Consider the following 17,412-nt stretch of genomic DNA (forward strand, 5'->3'; position numbering starts at 1 on the left):
ATACAGACAACGACGGAAAAATCCGGCAACGCAAAACCCGGCATTCCATAGACATGTCCATACAAAACAAGCGATGATTTTGTCCAATCAAATTTATTTTATTCATAAAAATAAGCCAATCACCGCGATTTAATTTTTGAATGGCTCTGGTAAATCCCCGTGTGCCATTGCCTAATTTGGAGCTGGTCGACTGAGCCGCTCAAACTGTTTTTCGAGCCATGGAGGACACGCCGCCGCCCAAGAAGAAGCAGAAGAGCTACACCGTCCGCGAGAAGCGCGAAGCGGTCCGCCTCGTCGAAGATGTAGGGGTGGAGGAGGCAGCCCGCGAGCTCCAACTTGCTCGGGGCACTGTCCATGGCTGGTGGAAGCAAGCTGAAAAGCTTTTTAGCTTCACTGGCCACTCCACCTCTAAGTCCCGGAAGGGCCAGGGCCGCAGGGAAGTATTTCCCGACATTCTTGCGGTCGTCACCTTCATGAAGGACGTGCGGCGCGAAGAGAAGGTAAGTTTGTTTCTTTAGAATCTCATAATTTGTAGCGTTTAACCGTTAAACTTTATGCTATAATGTACAGGCCCCAATCGAGACGGAGTGGGTCGAGGACTACCTGCAAAGGAAGCGAAGGGGCATCCTGGCGCTTGAGCGCATGGTCGAGAGACTCGCAATTCGGTAAATAATTTTGGTTTTGCTAAACCTCCATCAGTTTCCTAACATTTACCTTTATTTGCGTGTTTAGGCATGGTTTTACCTCCCAGAAGCCACAAACGGCAAAGAATAGCACCGAGGAGCTCGAGCAAACGCGCGCCGAGTTCGCGCTGGACTTCTGGAAGACGCACGCCGCGTACGGGCCGGAGGGCATGTACAACGTGGACGAGACTGCCATCAATTTTGACATGCCTCCGGCTCGGATGTGGGCGGGTAGAGGTCGGCGGGACGCTGCGAGGATTGCGAACACGTCCAAGCACACCGGCCGCATGACGGCTGTGCTCACGATTCGAGCTGACGGTAAGTTTTCCTTTTTGTCGTTCTCTTAATTTATATTTTTTAAGGATAATTTGTATTTGTTATACTATTTTTAGGGAAAAAGCTGCCGATTCTGTTTGTTCTGCGTGACAAGCTGGGCGGTCGAATCGACACAAGCAAGTTCGAAGAGTATCCGGAAGGACACTTCTACACCGTCCAAGAGAACGCTTGGATGGACGCTGTTACGTGGCGTTTTTACGTAGAAAAGTTGTTAAAATATGAAGTTGATGGACCCTCTGTCCTCCTTCTTGACAGTTTTGAGGTGTCATGTGTCGGAAGAGGGGCAGCAGGTCGTTGCCGAAATTGCTAATGCTACTGTGGTCCCTCTACCCGCAAACAGCACGGCTGCTTGCCAGCCGCTGGATGTCGGTGTAATGGGGCCACTAAAGGCAAAGTTGCGCTCGAACTGGTCTGGCATCACGGGTGGCAGTGCTAAGGAAAAGCGGCTCCGTGCCGTTCGGGTAAGATTGCTGCTTGGGATGCCATCCCCGAAAGCACTGAAATCGCCCTGTTCCTAACTGACGTAGTGAGGAGGAACTGGGCGAATTCTTCCTTGTGCTTGACATTAGCGCATCATTAGATTTCTTTAGCCCACCTAACAAGCTTGTTACGATTGTCTCTCTAACAACACCAGGGGAGCTTGCATGCTCAATAGCCCGTAATGACACGCACTACACACGGTTCCTCTTGTACGAAACAGGACAATATATGATATTCATGCCAACGTCTACTTCTTCCTTTACATGCGCACGCTCTTCAATGTTCGCGCCAGCCGTGGGTCATCTTCGCCATTTTGGCAGCCTCCGCTTTGCTCTGTAGCCTCCGGCACTGCCGCTCCATTCCTGCCGCTTTCATCGGTAGCCTCCGTCGTAGCCTCTGTCCCTTCTTCTGTAATCTCCGATGTAACCTCATCACGCGGAGAGCTTCTTCTGTAGCATCCGTCGTAGCATCTACCGCTTCTTCTGTAGGCTCGGGTGTAGCCACACCATGAGGAGTGCTTCTTCTGTAGCCTCTTGAGTAGCCACTACATCAGCTACAATATAGCGGTAGACCCGGCTGTAGCCGGCTTCGTAGGAACCGATGAGGTTGTGCGCTGACTCCGCAAACGATCTGCCAATCGGGCCACACGCGAGAGCTCATAGCGTCGTCTGGGTCGGATCACCAGGTCTGGTAATCAACATCGCAATGTAGAATCAATATACCACTAGTACAATGTTACAGAGCAAAGTACACGCTCTCGCTTACCTGTAGATCACAATGGCGCTCATCATGATCGTCTTCGGCCATGGTCCTTGGCCACTTGGGCGCGCTCGACGGGCCCCAACAAAGCTTGCATTGCGACGTCTTGAACAGCGCAGTTTCGGAATGAAGGAAAGTACGAGTTCAAACCTGTTGGTGGTATATACTCGTCCGTCTATTACCGCGGAATAAACCCCGTTTATCTACCCATCGCTAATCTAACAGGAAGATGTGCACAATACCGGCTATACAAACATCCATATGCGAAGTTCGAAAGAGAGGACAAGTTTGCAGGATATTATGTCCTGTGACAATACTTATTCTGTAGGATACAGAATACGGGGTTAGAGGGGTTAAGCAACGTCGAGAAGGAGTGTTCGGTGTCGAGCTTTCCTCTGCTGCTGGGGCGTGCTATTCAAGGCGCGTGCGCATGTGCTTCTCGCGATGACTGCGCTCACGATTCGCGTGCTGTCCATCGAAATACTGATCATACAGGTCATCGTCGAACAGGAGGACCCCCGTACCTTCCTCTCGGTGCATCCAAGCTGTCATGGTCAGGCAGCGTATAATGTTGTCCACGGTGCACCGGAAACCGCAGTGGTTTAGCTGCAAACAGAGATTTTTCACCGCCTCGAACAAGTTGGACGTATCCCGAACTGAATCTCGGTTGTCACGAAGCCACTTCATCAGAATGTCCAGTGGGGTGGAGCCGTCGGCGGCGACAGGCTCACCCCAGTTGAAGTGCCGCTGGCTGTAGCGCGGAGGATTGCTCATTGACGAGGATCTGTGGGTCTCTTTGCTTGTTCACAAATGATGCACGAACGATTCAACTTGGAATATGAGAAAGTGGCGGATCAGTTCCAATCGACCTAACCACCAAGTTGGAACAACCGCCAAAGACTTCTAACAGTCTTGTCGAGTTATTGCAGAGACTTACCATTGCCACTTGCCTAGGACCAAAAGGAGGTAACACTTCCGTGACTCCTTGCAGCTTGAAACCAGAAACATGCATTTGTCAACATCATCACCCGCTACAGATCAACTCCAGGTGCGATATCAATTGTTGTTACACTTGTGCAATCTGCAGTTTTTCAAAGTCCTTCATGATCTCAATGCCATCACCAGCCACCGATTCCAACACCATGCCGGTAAACTGCTTCAACCGTGGCTTCTGCAGCTCTATGGCATCGAAATTCATCGGCGTGTGGGAAATGCACGTTTGTATCAGAGTGCCGTCCTTCGACGGGGTGAGCACGTCCCACCCAGTCTCACCAGCTCGTATACCCGTGAACATGCCTTCGCCCTCCATGAGAGACTGCCACACAAGCACCATGCGGCCGTTGTCTTGGTACCGCCGGGTAACCACACGCTGCACTGCTGACACGACTCCGCCGGTGGCTAAGCGGTTGATGATACGGAACTTCTATTCTGTCGAGCTCGAGCTTGATTGCGGGGTCGAGGGTGCTCTTCTTGCGGCCGCGCTTTCGAGGCTCAGTGGGAGGCGCAGGAGCTACCGATAACTCATTCGTATCGTCACCAGAGTCTCGGGGCAGCGGGAGTAACCCGAGGTCGTAAGAGTTCAGGAAGTCTTCCACCTCGACGAGCAGGTTTTCGGTCGTCATCGTGACTGAGCAGAATCGAAAGTGGGAAGCGGGGTGGATGGCGATCGAGTTGAGTAAACCTGGTGTTGGAAACGGGAACTGGGGACAGACGACATCCGTAATAGACGCTGACCGCAACCCGGCAGGTCCATGTGGTGATACCACGTCGGATCTGCTATTGCACTTACTCAGGGTGACGTCGTGATTATCTACCATACTGCTCACCGACGTTATTGTCACCTCATCGTAGCTGTCACACAACGTGAAGCTTATGCGGAATATCTTGCTGGCGCCAGCACACCGATCCAAACATCATGGAAGTACAGATTCTCAGACAATCGCATTACTCCGATGAGTACCTTGCCTTCCCGGTATCACGAACTTGCCCAAGGTACCTACTGTAGGCTGCACCCCACGAGCGAAGCATGTAAAGCGCCCCAGCATCGATGCAACTCGCACCGAATGAGCAGGGATTTTAAAGCCAGATCACACATCGCCTCTAACTTGAACTGCAATACACCTCCACACCGACGCGGTCAAATCTCTATCCAGCCCCGTGGCCTTCTGTCGCAGGATCGTGGCGATCAATCCCTCTGCAGATTCGTGCTTATAGGCAGCACCTGCTGCTTGTTGAAGTCCTCGATTCGATACTCTTTACAGTACTCGCCTCCGTTGGGTGTTCCCGACGACATGAGTAAACACTGACGCACTAGTGAAGTTATTACCACCGTCGCTTGAGACTGCAAGCAGCGAATGGTATGCTGTCATAAATACACCCTCGGTTGTCACCGTGAGTGACCGAATCAGGAAGTTAGCGGCCGAAGGAGAAGCCGCATACATGCTTGATGTTGCATACGAGCGATGCATTTCAAAGCAGATCCCGCGGTTGGATAAGCGCCGCTCAGTGACCTTCTCGTAGACAAGCAAAGTCCCGCAAGATGCTAACTCACACACGCGCGCGGTGGAAGCCCAGCGGCACGTACCATAGGTGTTCACGACTGCACGCTGGAAGAAGCTGCATCTAGCATGCATCTAGCATACGCCGCCGTTCGCGTGAGTACCAGTGGTTCTTGACGGCATTGCCACTCCTTCCCGGCAGTTTTTCAGCAATCAAACCCCACTGCGTCGAATACTTTTCGACAGCCTCAGTCAAAGCGGCCTCTTCCTCTGCAGTCCACGGAGCCTGTCACGATTGCAGCTAACCGTCAAACTCGAGCTCACTCAAGCAGCAGCATAGACCTAGGCACTCACCTTGTTGATCGAAGGGTCCAAGTGATTCAAGAACCGTTCTCGACACTGGTTCCCCACCCTGCCCGGCAAGAACGCAGCAACCTACACCAGCATCAGCCCTCCCATCCACGAGCTCAACGCAGCCCCTACTCAGACAGCAATTACCTGCGTCCATTTGCGTCCGATCTCCTCCACCTTCTCCAGCAGCAGTCGGTCCTCGCTCTCCGTCCACGTGCCTTTACCTTTCACCACTTTATCGTCCAGCGTCCGATGCCACTGGTGAAGACACTGCAGATCCGTTCGTCCAGGCAGTTGTGACGCAATAAACAGCCAGCTTTTGGCCCCATGAGTCTCGACCAGCGACCGCAGCTTGCTCTTCTCCGCCGCCGTCCAGCGCTGCGCCGGCGCCCTGTTCCTGCCATCGGCTTGGTCCTCCGCGCGCCTGGCCAGCAGCAGGCAGCGGTTCTTGACGCTCTCAGCGCTCCGACCAGCCAATTGTCGAGCCATCTTGGCCCACTGAGAGCGCATTGAAGCCTGTAATTGCAGCAGCTTTTCGTCCTCCGCGGCGCTCCAGTCCCGCGGCGCTGCGAGCGACGGCGCCAGGTGGTTCACGAACCGCTCTCGGCAGCGCTTGCGGTCGCGCGCGGGGAAATGCGTCGCGATCTCGCTCCAGCTGCTGGTGCCGAGCTGTTGCACGAGTTTGCACAGCTTCGCGTCCTCCTGCGGCGTCCAGGAGGACCGTTTGGCGACGAAAACCTGCGAAGAGGACACCTTGCGCGACGAGCTCTTACGTAGCCTACAGGGCGTACCATTGTGTCGTTGTTGCTGCGCGTTGGCGAGGAGGTCTCCGCGCTGGATCAGACGCTCGATGCGTTGCCGCTTCGTGCCTGCTTCTCTCTCCAATGCGGTCGCAGTCTCCGCTGTCATCGTACTTTAATGATTGCAGCATGCGTCAAAATGTCGATTTCGTGCTGACGCATCGTAACGCCCAAGACAATAAACTACGCCTTCCTCCTAGCCCCTACCCCTGTATAATTGGCGCTTTTGGCGTCCGACTGCGGCGTCCGATTGGCGTTGCGGCCCGACTTTTGGATTAGAAAATGGCTCGAGCGCGCAAGTCGGGCGCAACGCCAATCGGACGTTCAAACATATTTGAGAGAACTAACGTTCGATTAGGTATGACAGAGAGATCGCAATATTTGATAGCCAGTGGTACATGGTGCCCATCGCAAATTGATTGGCTGCGGCCGAGCTTTGAGCGCGTACTCGTAGCCCGCCGCCGCTTTGGCCTCCGTGCAGCTCACTCAGGAATCTCCAAGAGAAGAAGACAAGATGGCTGCCAACATCTCCAAGAAGCGCAAGTTCGTGGCCGACGGTGTGTTCTACGCCGAGCTGAACGAGCTGCTGCAGCGCGAGCTGTACGGCGACGGCTACTCGGGAGTCGAGGTGCGCGTGACCCCCATGCGCACGGAGATCATCATCCGTGCCACGCGCACGCAGGAGGTGCTCGGCGAGAAGGGCCAGCGCATCCGCGCCCTGACCTCGGTGGTGCAGAAGCGTTTCAACTTCCCGGACGGAGCCGTGGAGCTCTACGCCGAGCGCGTGGCCAACCGCGGCCTGTGCTCGCAGGCCCAGGCCGAGTCGCTCAAGTACCGTCTTCTCGGCGGCCTGGCCGTGCGCCGCGCCTGCTACTCGGTGGTGCGCTTCGTCATGGAGGCCGGCGCCAAGGGCGTGCAGGTCATCGTGTCGGGCAAGCTGCGCGCGCAGCGTGCCAAGGCCATGAAGTTCAACGAGGGCTACATGGTCAAGACCGGTAACGCCTCGCAGGAGTACGTGGACACGGCTGTGCGCCACGTGCTCATGCGCCAGGGTGTGCTCGGCGTCAAGGTGTCCATCATGCTGCCGCACGACCCCACGGGCAAGCAGGGCCCCAAGCGCGCTCTGGACGACGTGGTGACCATCCTCGAGCCCAAGGAGGAGGTCTACCGCCCGTACGTGGAGCCCACGGCCCCGGTGGTGCCCGCTGCCGCCCCGGCCGCTGCCCCCGCCCCCGTGGACCCCGTGTACCAGCCCACGGCCTAAGCTCAGCGCGTAGCTTAATTAATCCTATCTCGTAAGGAACGTCCGGTAAAAGACCTCTTCTCTTCCTGAACCAGCCATGCAAGTGTTTGTTGTACCCATTTCTTTCTTGTCCATCTTTGATTCTAGTTACCTGTCCTTGTGGACAAGTGGTCCTTCTTGAGTCACTCTTGAATTTTGCGCCTGGATGGCGGAGGACGCTTCTTCTCGACGAGAGGCTTGTGCGCGCTGCCGACGGCCGCCGCGCGTCTGCTACTGCGCGTCGCTGCCAGCTCAGCCGCTGGCCACCGAGCTCACGCACGTGCTGGTGCTGCAGCACAAGCATGAGAAGCGGCGGCGTGCAGCCATCTCGTCCGTGCCGGTGCTGGCTCAGACGCTGGAGAGCGTGACGCTCGTTACAGTGGACGACGACTGCGACTGCGGCCCCGGCGTGGACGAGCGGCTCGACGCCTTGTTGTACGATGAAGGAGGGGGCGGAAGCTTCGACGCGGCCATGGTGCTGTTCCCGGACGAGCACGCGCGACCGCTGCAGGTTGCGAGTGGCGAAGAGACAGGAGAGGGGAGTGCTGATGCTGCAGTGAAGCGCGTGCTGCTCGTAGTCATCGACGGCACGTGGAAGGAGGCCAAGAAGATCGCGCGGCGCAATCGGGAGCACTGGGAGAAGGCTGCGCGCGACTGGGAGGCACGTGGCGCCGGGCTGCACTACATCTGCCTGGACAGCGAGGAAGGCGCGGCGGACGCAGCTACAGCTCCGCCCAAGCGTAGCATCTACGGCGACTTGAGGCGGTGAGGAAGAACTGCTCTAGTTGGACGAAGGTGGCGCTGAGCTGATCTAACTGACTTGAGCGTAATCTGTAGTGAGCCGATGGAGGGCTGCATGTCGACTCTCGAAGCCGTGGCGTCGGCCCTGGCCATGCTGGAGCCAGGAGACTCTGGCCGTCGTGTACGCGACGCACTGTTGCACGCCTTCAAGGGGATGGTCTCCATCCAGGAGCAGTACCAGCAGCGCGGCCGCGCGGCCAAGCTGGAGCAGTACGGCGGCGTCTCCAAGCAAGAAGCCGTGGAGGCCAAGCGGCTCGAGCTGCAAGCCAACCAGCAGAAGCAGCGCGCGGAGGCTGCCACAGTCGACAAGGACAAGGACAAGTTCGCCTCGACGCTCGTGCTGCGCGAGTACGTCTTCTACACGAGCTACACGGACTTCCGCCACCGCCAGCAGCTCACCCAGCAGGGTGAGACGGTCACTTGCACGTACGACGAGGCGCGCGAGCGCTGCGCGGAGCTCAACCGCGCGCGGAAGCGTGGCCAGCGGCTGGCGATGCTGCCTCTCGAAGCCTTCCAGCAGCTCGGACAATGCCACGACGCGTAGCGTAGCGCTCCATCGTTCCAGCTGAAGAAGGTAAACACGACGCGCTGTATGCCCCCATCCATGTTGGGCTCCATGCCACTCACCAATATTCCATGCCTTCCATGCAGGTCCTGGACTCTGGATGAGCCAAGAGAGTCGGAAGCTCCGAGGCAGAAGAAAGAAGATGGAATCCAATCCACGCCGAGTCCCGCGCTCATTCCCGAACGACCATGGCCTTGCTGCAGTGCTGCTGGCCGCTTGTGGCGATCTCCCTCTTGCTAGTGAGCAGCAGCGCTGACGCGGCGATGCTGAAGGCGGTGGCCTTGTACAATGACTCCGAGTGCAGGATTACCCCCTTCAGTATGCAGATCCTGGCCCCAGCCTCGAGCTGCAGCCTGCAGAGCTGCACGTCCATTGAGTTCGGAGGCGCCACGTACTACTACAACACGACCTGCGTCGACGACGCTGTCAGCGTCCCGGACCTCGCGGCCACCGCGTTCGCAGGATCCAGCTACATCGTGATGGAGCAGTTCAGTCGAGGCAACTGCAGCGCCGACAGCTACGCGCAGACCCACGTGCTGCAGGCCTTGAACCGCTGCATGCCGTACGCCATCTCGTCCATCTCGGCGGCTGCCAACGCCTCCACCGTCGCGTTGATCCTCGAGGACGGCTCAGTGAACATCCAGTTCTTCAATGCCGCGCGCTGCAGCAAGACGCCCGACTCCATAGTGTCGACAAACCTGACGCAGGTCGCAGAGCACGAGTGCTATCTCTCCAGCAGGTTCTACGTCAACGCGGACGACGACGTTGTGAGGGTGAGTACCGGTGTTAGTTCGTCCAGTAGTGACGCAGCGTCGAGCTCTGCTTCGGGTACTTCGGTAACGATCGAGTCTGTGGCGGACGACGGGGGTCAGAGATTCAGCGCTGCGACGTTGATCGGCTCGCTGTCGGTAGCTGCCGTGCTGGTCCTGAGCGTCGTTGCGTTCGTCGCGTGGAAGTGGCGATCGACCAAGCGGAAGCTGATGCTGGCGAGGAACACGGAGCACAACAACAGTGTCGCCATGCTGGAGCCAGACGACATGGTGTATATGTCGAAACCCGTGAGTGGGCGGACGATTCTGCCCTTGAGCAGTTTGAGCAGCAGCACGTGCTCGACTTTCCCAGAGCAGACGATGACGCGCTCGTTCAACCCCGTTCTCTCCAGCTTCAGCTCGAGTTTTCAACGTTCAGGTCGGACTGCCACCTCCAGTTATCAACGTTCAGGGCGGACGTTCGTGCCTGGATCAAGCTCCAGCTCGAGTTACCAGCGGTCAGCGCGGACGTTCATCCCCGGGTCAAGTAGCAGCTCGATATTCCAAGGAACCACGACGAATCGTCCATGGGAAGACGATTTCGTGGTGGCAGCGCGCATTCCAAGGGATAAAGTGGTGGTCGTGCAGCTTTTGAGTCGCGGGGGCTTTGGAGTCGTGTACTCCGGACTGTATGGAGGCCGGCGCGTGGCCGTGAAGATGTTGTTGCCTGAAACCCGACGCAGTATCTCACATGTTGTCGATTTGCTAGCTGAGGTGAAGATGATGGCGTCCATGGAGCACCCTCACATCGTCGAGTTCATTGGCGTGGCTTGGGACTCGCTGACGAACATGTGCGTCGTGTCGGAGTTTATGGCTGGAGGCGACTTGAAGGCGCTGCTGAGTGACTACGAAGAGCAGGAGTATCCCATGGGCTTCAGCAGGGAGAAGCTCAAGATCGCGCTGCATATCGCCCACGCGTTGACGTACATGCACTCGCTGGACCCTCCGATAATCCACCGCGACCTCAAGTCCAAGAACGTCTTGCTGAACGAGAAGCTGGACGCTAAGCTCACGGACTTTGGGACGTCCCGGGAGCGAGTGAACGAGTCCATGACCGGAGGCGTTGGGACGTGCCTGTGGATGGCACCGGAGGTGATGATCGGGGACAAGTATGACGACAAGGCCGACATGTTCTCCTTTGGTGTTGTGTTGTCGGAGCTAGACACGCATTCCTCGCCGTACTGGCACGCCAAGGACCCCAACGACTCGAGTCGACAATTGCCCGAGCCTGCGATCCTGCAAATGGTGGCAATAGGGAAGCTCCACGTCAAGTTCTCCAAAGGAGCGACCAAAGCGGTCGTGGAACTGGGCAACTCCTGTGTGTCGCTAGACCCCAAGGCCCGGCCGACGGCTTCTGAAGCGCTCTACAAGCTCCATACGATATTAGCGGAGGATGTGGAGAAAGGTGGGGTAGTTGTCGAGTGAAAATGTCAAGTACTAAGTGGGTGTGTTGTTTTCATGAGTGTTGCTGAGCATTGTCTAGCGGGTTGGTAGTCTGAGCCATAGGACACGTGAATATGCCGAGGTCAACGAAGACAATCAAGACAACGAAACACGCACCTACGCTTCAAAGACGCATCATATTAAGGAACTCGAGGGTTTGCTGAGGGGAGCGGCTTCTGCGTGGGCGCTGCAAAACGCGCAGGAGGACGGCATCACTTACGGCATCCTGGATATAGGTGGTCAAACAACTGCTTGTACTTGTCCTTGTCCTTGTCCTGGTTGAGAGACTTCAGTACTTCCTTCGCTTCTTCCTCTCCAGGACAGTTTTTGTGAATGCGCTTGGAGACGGCTTGGCACTGATCGAAGACCCACAGGACAAATGGGTCCGTTGTAGCGCGCTGGAGCCAGGCAGTTCTGGGCTCAGCCGTGCGGCGCTCCGGTAGCGTGGCCATAAGTTTCTCACGGCATCGTTTCAGCATACCGCGTAGGCAGATATCTCGGGCCGGGATCATCAGCGACTCAATCGTCTTGGCCTGCTTCTTGATCTTGTCGTCCAGGACTTTCAGCCCCTCGCTGTGGAGCCTGGCCTGTGCGTTCAGCTTCACCTCCAGACTCGCGACCTTCTCATTGATCTTGTCGTAGTCCTTTCGCTCGGTTTTCAAACGCTCGACCGTGGCTTGAAGCTCGCCTTCCACACGTCCGACCGTGGCTTGAAGTTCTTCATTTTCGCCTTCCAAACGTCCGACCGTGGCTTGAAGCTTTTTGTTTGTGGCTCGAATTTCTTTATTGTCGCCTTCCAAGCGCCGGACCCTGTCTCGAAGTCCGCCGATCTCGGCTTGAAGCTGTCCATTCGTGTCTGGAAGTACGCCGATCTTGTCCTCCTGGTCGTCCATTCTGCGTTGGAGCGCCAACATGAGTTTTTCAGTTGCTTGTTTATTCCAGCTTGGTCGTTGAGCGCCGCTAACGCGTCCGGCGGTGGGCTTGCAATCGCTGTGGCTGGCTTCACCGGGCTGATGGCTTGAGGCTCCACGTTCATGTTGGCTGGTATGTCTTGTTGTCAGGTCTCAAATGGTGGTTGAATGTGAACTTGTGAATACGATTGATGTTTCCTCAGGATAGAGACCGACCGGGTACTTATACAGACAGATTCCAACCAACTTTTGAAATACTCAAATAATGGATGGTAGTAGATTCACGAGGGCGCCTCATATCACTTTGATTATTTCTTTTTGCTGAGAGCGAACCCAGGAGAGCTAGTCTAATATCAGCGGTAGTGATGGTGGGGGATGCGGCACCACCAGCATCAGAACTCGCGACAGCCTCCAGCAGGCATGATTGAAGAGCTCAGGGCCATTTTGTCCCGTGAGTACCAAGCTCTCAAAGCGGAGCTTCAAAACTTGGTCGCGGCGCAGGACGACAAGATCAGGCCCAGAAACACGAGATCAAGGCTCAGAATGACAAGATCCAGGGGCAGGACCACAAGATCAAGGCACATGGCGGCGACATCAAGGCACTCAAGTACACAGTCAATGATCAAGATGGCGAGATAGCGAAGCTAGGTACAAAGATCGCCCGTCTTCAAGCTGACAAACGGCAACATGCCATCAAAGCGGACAATGCGAAGATCGCTAAGCTCGAAGTCAATCTCGAGATGACGGCCAAGGACACCCACGCTCTGCAGTACAAGTTGTAAGCAAGGAACTGATTCCTCATCATGTGAGGCGATGTAGTTTGATTGTGATCTCCAACACGGAAGCGCAGGCGCGAGTTTTTAAAAAAAATAGCCGCCTACTGGAAATGTATCTGGAAATTGGCGGTCAACCACATTGGCAAGTTCTTGAGGTAGAACGCCAGATTCTGCATCGGCGGGCTCCACCACCGTCTCCTTTTTCAACAACTTCAAACAGCATCTTCACGGCCACACGCTGACCACCTACACTCGTTTCCGCGACTCAGAAGCTGCAGGTTAATCACGTTATCGCGTGGAATGTGAGCTGAAACAAAGAGATCGTCTTTTTTTTTTCGTTGACGATTCGTGGTGGCTCCTAGGAAAATTGATCAGATACTTGCCCCGGGGATGAACGCTCGAGCTAAACGTTGATCACTCGAGTTGGCCAGAGCTTGGTTGAAGAGACTACCGAAGGGCCCCTACGCACGGCGAAAAACTGGGTCAGCGTAAATAAAGTAACATTACCATCGGTTCGTACGCAAAACTTACTGTCCCCCCCCACAAGTTGTGCTGGCAAAGCGGTATGTCCACGCCGAAAACCACGTCATGTGGGATTCCCTCCTACAAATTCGATGTGGTGACGAGTGTATCTCGCATGGGCCCTCAAATGTACACTTTGAATACGCACTTTGAGTGGTATTCACGACTAGATTGTTTTTCGATTATCTTATAGCTCAAGTCCTGGGGGACATTTGCGGCCCACTGCAGAATCGTCAACACAAGCGACGAAGACGCGATCTGCGAGTCATGGGCTTCCCCCAACTGTACTTTGACAACGAGTGGCTGATATGAGTTAACGGTGGGAATGTCAGCGGCAGAGTGCCACACGAGAGACGTTCCATAGTGCACTTGGTCTTAATCGACTGCGATTTCCGTACAAGGACTTGGACCATGTGGATGGATCAATACTCTCGTTCCAATATACTGGAGCCGTCCAGCGGTTTATTTTCACGGCAAAGTGTCCCGATGGAAGGGTGTTCATTGTGAAGCTGGCTAAACGCTACGGGGAGGTGGTCCACGAGTACTGCTCGAAGGCGGATATCGCCCCGGCTCTTCTATTCTGCGAGGTTTTGCCTAGTGGCTGGGTGTTGGTCGGCATGAAGCGTCTTCCATTGCTGCCGATCTCGGAGCGTGGAGCCAATGATGCAATGGTGACTTTCAGGTGAGGAAGTAACACGATGGTGCGTAACAACTGCTTGAAATCAAGAGATCGCTGGAAGATGCGTCGTTCGTCCACGGCGATCAGCGCGAGAACAACGCCATGCGTTGCATCGACTGGTCCGGAAAAGATGGGGTGGACAAAATTTGTCCTTTGTACTAAATTTTAATATCCGTCGTTCATGAACTCAGACATCGCATGGCCCGCAGGAGCAAAGACTGGCTTCGAGCTACCGTACTAAATTAAACCGATGGTGACTGAACTTTGATTTCTTATTGACGTGTTGAATTAGTTTCTAGTTCAAACTAATTCAACACGTCAATAACATCCTACGTGAAGTACTGCATGACTTACTGTACTGCATGACTTACTGCGCGTTCATGATAACTATGGGATACCGGTGTCAGACCGGTTCTCCCAGATCAGGCGTCTCAGGGGGAGACCGCAACTGGAAGACGGAAGAACGAGTGATCGCACCGCCGTCTCCTCCGCGTCTTCATAAATTATTCAAATCGAAGTCTTCGGTGGACAACGTGAATCGACCCCCGATACCGATGCCGGCGAAGATAATGATTCTTCTCGCTGGCCTCGGGATGGCGTCAGGCACCATTTTTGGATTGGTGAAGGCAAACCAAAGCAATTAGGTAGTACTACTCGTCCGAACCCCTAAAAAAGATGAGTTTTGAGTAGAAACCAACCAACCACTTTTCGTTGAAACAGAAATATTGTGGAAACCGATTATATTGTCTAATTGGAGTATAAATCGGTTGATTAAGTAGATGATTAAGCTTAATCGAGTCGGATTTAGCAAATCCGACCTCCTAATTAGATCGACAGCCTAAGCTTTGTACTCTGATTTGACAGAGCAGTCTGTTGTGCCTACATCGCCATGTGGCAAGCTGATTTAGCTACTCCACGACTTACAAAGCCTTGGACGGCTGATTTGCATGCTAATCAGCCCGAATGTCCGACACCCACTCGGCATTCGGCGGCCGATTTAAAGTAAAACCGACAAACGCTAATGCTGACGAGAAATGACAGCGCAAATACAGGACTTCACAACTTGATAAATAGATAGCAGTACAGTACATATCGACTGCTCACAGAAGCGTATTTAATGCACGCGATGCTATTCCTCGTTAGTAGGTGCGCGAAACATTAGCTCGTGGCGGTAAGTGGTCGTTCCTCGCATTGCAGGCGGTAATGAGGCAACCCCTATTTTATTAACCTTACACCGATTTATACCCTTACCGATGCCATATGAAATCATAGGAATCCTCGATTTACTACTAGTCAAATCCCTCATGAACGCTGCTTTATCAGCTAATCCGCTCGGACAATCTAATCGGTTTCCACAATAAATAAAAACACTCCTTAAAGAGGCATTTACGTTCTTTTACTCAAGTAAACTTCGTTGGGATGCATCGCAAGATTTAAAGCTTGGCTATTGATGAAGAAGATTGCTTTTTTGTTATGGGATAAACCCGCCAAGAAAGGCCAATAGGTTAGCTACCATTTACCCGGGCCAGGAGATCCTTCCTCGTCGGATGAGCATTATCGTTCCTACAGAAGTGTCCCTAGCGCGCTGGTAGTCTCAGCCACAGGGCACGTTAATGTGCTGGGGCACTGCTATGTCAGACAACCAAATCAAAGAAACACACGCACCGTATTAGAGAAAATATAGGAATTGCTGCGGGGAGTGGCTTCTCCGGGGACGCCGGAAGACACGCAGGAAGACTGCGTCATTCAGGGTAGAGGCGGGCAAACATCTCGTTGTACTTTTCCACCAGGTCCTTGTCTGATGGGTCAAGACGAGTCAATGCATCCTTCGCTTCGTCCTTTGTAGGCAATTGGTGAATGCGTTCGGAGATGATGTTGTACTGTTCGAAGACCCAAACGACAAATGGGTCCTTTGTAGCGCGCTTGAGCCAGGCAGTTCTGGTCTCGTGCATGCGGCGCTCCGGTAGCTTGGTCACAAGTTCCTTCCGTCACCGTTCCAGCATACCGTGTAGGCAGACATCTTGGGCCCGCTCGCGGTGAATCATCAGCGACCCGATCGTCTTGGCCTGCGTCTCAAATTTTTCGTCCAAGGCTTTCAACTTCTCGTTGAAGTGCCTGTCCTTGACATTCAGCTCCTCCTCCAGACTCGTGACCTTCTCATTGAGCTTGCTATAGTCCTCTCGCTCGGTTTCCAAACGTCCGACCCTGGATTGAAGTTCTTTAGTGTCAGCTTCCAAAAGTGCGACGCTGGTTCTTCAGTCTTGGCTTCTAAACATCCAACCCTGGCTTTAAGTTCTTCAGTCTCGACTCTCAAACGTGCGAACTTGTCCTCGATACTGCGTGTTAGCACCGACAGGGCGGCTTGCATGTCCATAGTTTTTCGAACCTGGTCCTTGAGCATCTATACCACGTCCGGCGCAGGCCTTGCTGTCTCCGTCACTGGCTTTGCCGGGATGATTACTTGAGGCTCCACGTTCATGTTGGCTGAAACCAGGTTGTGGTGCCATCGCGAAATGGAGCTTGTACGATTGATGTTTTCCCGGAGATAGAGACCGACCTACTCAAACGATGGATGGTGGTAGATTCACTACGGTATATGAAGGTGCCTCATGTCACTTTTTATTATTTCTCTGAGGGCAAAAATCCCCGTCAAGGCAACAGCGCGTGGACGGTCCAGTAAGGAGCAGATCCAGGATTGGTGGTAGTAATGGTGGAGAATGTGCCACCTCCAGCTTCGCTACCCGCGATAGTACCGACAAGTTTGGCTCAAATTGAGCAGCTCAAGAACATTTTCTTCTTCTTGCAAACTTTTAATGTGGATACTGCCAAGCTGGTCGCGGCACAAAACGATACGATCGAGGCACTCAACGGCAAGATCAAGGCCCAGGACGGCAAGATCAAGGCCCAGGACGGCAAGATCAAGGCACTTGACGACAGGATCAAGGTCCACAACGACGAGATCAAGGCAATTCGCGACAAGATCAGCGCTCAAGATGGCAAGATCACTGCCCTGGAGAGGCAGATCGCGCGCCTGCAACCTGAAGTTAAAAGTCAAAGCACAGCAACGTACCATCGAAGCGCAAAATGCGAAGATCGCGGTACTGAAGACAATACGGGAAAATACAGCCAAGGGCAACGAAGCTCTGCACTGTCACTTGCCAATAAAGAACTGATTCCTTCTAAGCTCATGTGAATAGATGTCGCGGAGGCTTTGGAGTTCGTTAGCCAAAGAAGTTAAGTGACATCAATGTACCTCACTGCGAAAAACAAAAAAAAAGATGCTGTTGTCTGAAACCCGTCATAGTACCTCGCTGCGAGATTCTCGCACGCTATATTGATCAAGAATCCGCAGCGCTTAGGAGACAACTTTGCAACAGGTGAAGGGCACGTCCACGTGCTGGTGGTGACTCTGAAGCAGTCCACGGACATGGTTATGCGCAAGAAGAGAACCCTGGCCGAAATGAAGGAGTACACCACGCCTTTATCGTTCGCAAATTGCCAAGGAGAAAAGGGGTATCGGGTGCGCTGGCTCACGGATTTCGACGGTCAGATCGAGTGTCATCGCGTCTAACGCTCGGGCGGCGAGCCTCCGTTTCCACTCGTGCTTTTGAATGAAACTTTCGCCCGGTTTGAGGACAACTGCAAGCATATCGAAGATGGCAAAGCAGACTGTGAGTTCGTGATCAAGCTGTGTGACGGTATGTCTGGTCCGTACAG

At 54.2% G+C, this 17,412-nt stretch overlaps 11 protein-coding genes across 11 annotated transcripts; 6 read left to right on the forward strand and 5 right to left on the reverse strand.

The window, feature by feature from the left end:
- Positions 1 to 236: 236 nt before the first annotated feature.
- On the forward strand, positions 237 to 1,176 carry PHYSODRAFT_369061 (hypothetical protein; the record flags this gene model as incomplete). Its single annotated transcript, XM_009535111.1, has 4 exons — positions 237 to 284; positions 330 to 508; positions 733 to 1,001; positions 1,076 to 1,176. Coding segments are annotated over 4 exons (597 nt in total), but the record flags the coding sequence as incomplete, so codon positions are not given.
- A 1,493-nt stretch (positions 1,177 to 2,669) lies between these two features.
- PHYSODRAFT_337444 (hypothetical protein) lies at positions 2,670 to 3,032 on the reverse strand (the record flags this gene model as incomplete). The annotated part of the gene is made up of 1 exon (XM_009535112.1): positions 2,670 to 3,032. One exon carries the CDS (start codon positions 3,030 to 3,032, stop codon positions 2,670 to 2,672), a length of 363 nt encoding a protein of 120 aa, XP_009533407.1.
- Positions 3,033 to 3,324: 292 nt separating this feature from the next.
- On the reverse strand, positions 3,325 to 3,660 carry PHYSODRAFT_519246 (hypothetical protein; the record flags this gene model as incomplete). Its single annotated transcript, XM_009535113.1, has 1 exon — positions 3,325 to 3,660. A coding segment is annotated over one exon (336 nt), but the record flags the coding sequence as incomplete, so codon positions are not given.
- Positions 3,661 to 4,892: 1,232 nt separating this feature from the next.
- PHYSODRAFT_396055 (hypothetical protein) lies at positions 4,893 to 6,004 on the reverse strand (the record flags this gene model as incomplete). The annotated part of the gene is made up of 4 exons (XM_009535114.1): positions 4,893 to 5,042; positions 5,111 to 5,191; positions 5,255 to 5,762; positions 5,871 to 6,004. Coding segments are annotated over 4 exons (873 nt in total), but the record flags the coding sequence as incomplete, so codon positions are not given.
- Positions 6,005 to 6,407: 403 nt separating this feature from the next.
- On the forward strand, positions 6,408 to 7,249 carry PHYSODRAFT_287105 (hypothetical protein). The gene has a single exon (XM_009535115.1). The coding sequence runs from the start codon at positions 6,422 to 6,424 to the stop codon at positions 7,169 to 7,171; it is 750 nt and encodes a 249-aa protein (XP_009533410.1). The 5' UTR covers positions 6,408 to 6,421; the 3' UTR covers positions 7,172 to 7,249.
- A 106-nt stretch (positions 7,250 to 7,355) lies between these two features.
- On the forward strand, positions 7,356 to 7,958 carry PHYSODRAFT_519650 (hypothetical protein; the record flags this gene model as incomplete). Its single annotated transcript, XM_009535116.1, has 1 exon — positions 7,356 to 7,958. The coding sequence occupies one exon, from the start codon at positions 7,356 to 7,358 to the stop codon at positions 7,956 to 7,958; it is 603 nt and encodes a 200-aa protein (XP_009533411.1).
- A 917-nt stretch (positions 7,959 to 8,875) lies between these two features.
- On the forward strand, positions 8,876 to 10,789 carry PHYSODRAFT_519560 (hypothetical protein; the record flags this gene model as incomplete). The annotated part of the gene is made up of 2 exons (XM_009535117.1): positions 8,876 to 9,737; positions 9,828 to 10,789. The coding sequence occupies 2 exons, from the start codon at positions 8,876 to 8,878 to the stop codon at positions 10,787 to 10,789; spliced, it is 1,824 nt and encodes a 607-aa protein (XP_009533412.1).
- Positions 10,790 to 11,019: 230 nt separating this feature from the next.
- On the reverse strand, positions 11,020 to 11,700 carry PHYSODRAFT_337449 (hypothetical protein; the record flags this gene model as incomplete). The annotated part of the gene is made up of 1 exon (XM_009535118.1): positions 11,020 to 11,700. The coding sequence occupies one exon, from the start codon at positions 11,698 to 11,700 to the stop codon at positions 11,020 to 11,022; it is 681 nt and encodes a 226-aa protein (XP_009533413.1).
- A 438-nt stretch (positions 11,701 to 12,138) lies between these two features.
- PHYSODRAFT_337450 (hypothetical protein) lies at positions 12,139 to 12,500 on the forward strand (the record flags this gene model as incomplete). The annotated part of the gene is made up of 2 exons (XM_009535119.1): positions 12,139 to 12,169; positions 12,220 to 12,500. 2 exons carry the CDS (start codon positions 12,139 to 12,141, stop codon positions 12,498 to 12,500), a joined length of 312 nt encoding a protein of 103 aa, XP_009533414.1.
- Positions 12,501 to 15,437: 2,937 nt separating this feature from the next.
- Positions 15,438 to 16,174, reverse strand: PHYSODRAFT_337451 (hypothetical protein; the record flags this gene model as incomplete). The annotated part of the gene is made up of 4 exons (XM_009535120.1): positions 15,438 to 15,677; positions 15,714 to 15,878; positions 15,977 to 16,096; positions 16,157 to 16,174. 4 exons carry the CDS (start codon positions 16,172 to 16,174, stop codon positions 15,438 to 15,440), a joined length of 543 nt encoding a protein of 180 aa, XP_009533415.1.
- A 228-nt stretch (positions 16,175 to 16,402) lies between these two features.
- On the forward strand, positions 16,403 to 16,888 carry PHYSODRAFT_304471 (hypothetical protein; the record flags this gene model as incomplete). The annotated part of the gene is made up of 1 exon (XM_009535121.1): positions 16,403 to 16,888. The coding sequence occupies one exon, from the start codon at positions 16,403 to 16,405 to the stop codon at positions 16,886 to 16,888; it is 486 nt and encodes a 161-aa protein (XP_009533416.1).
- Positions 16,889 to 17,412: the final 524 nt, after the last annotated feature.

Source organism: Phytophthora sojae, assembly GCF_000149755.1.
Source record: "Phytophthora sojae unplaced genomic scaffold PHYSOscaffold_8, whole genome shotgun sequence".
In the NCBI taxonomy this organism is placed as follows: domain Eukaryota; phylum Oomycota; class Peronosporomycetes; order Peronosporales; family Peronosporaceae; genus Phytophthora; species Phytophthora sojae.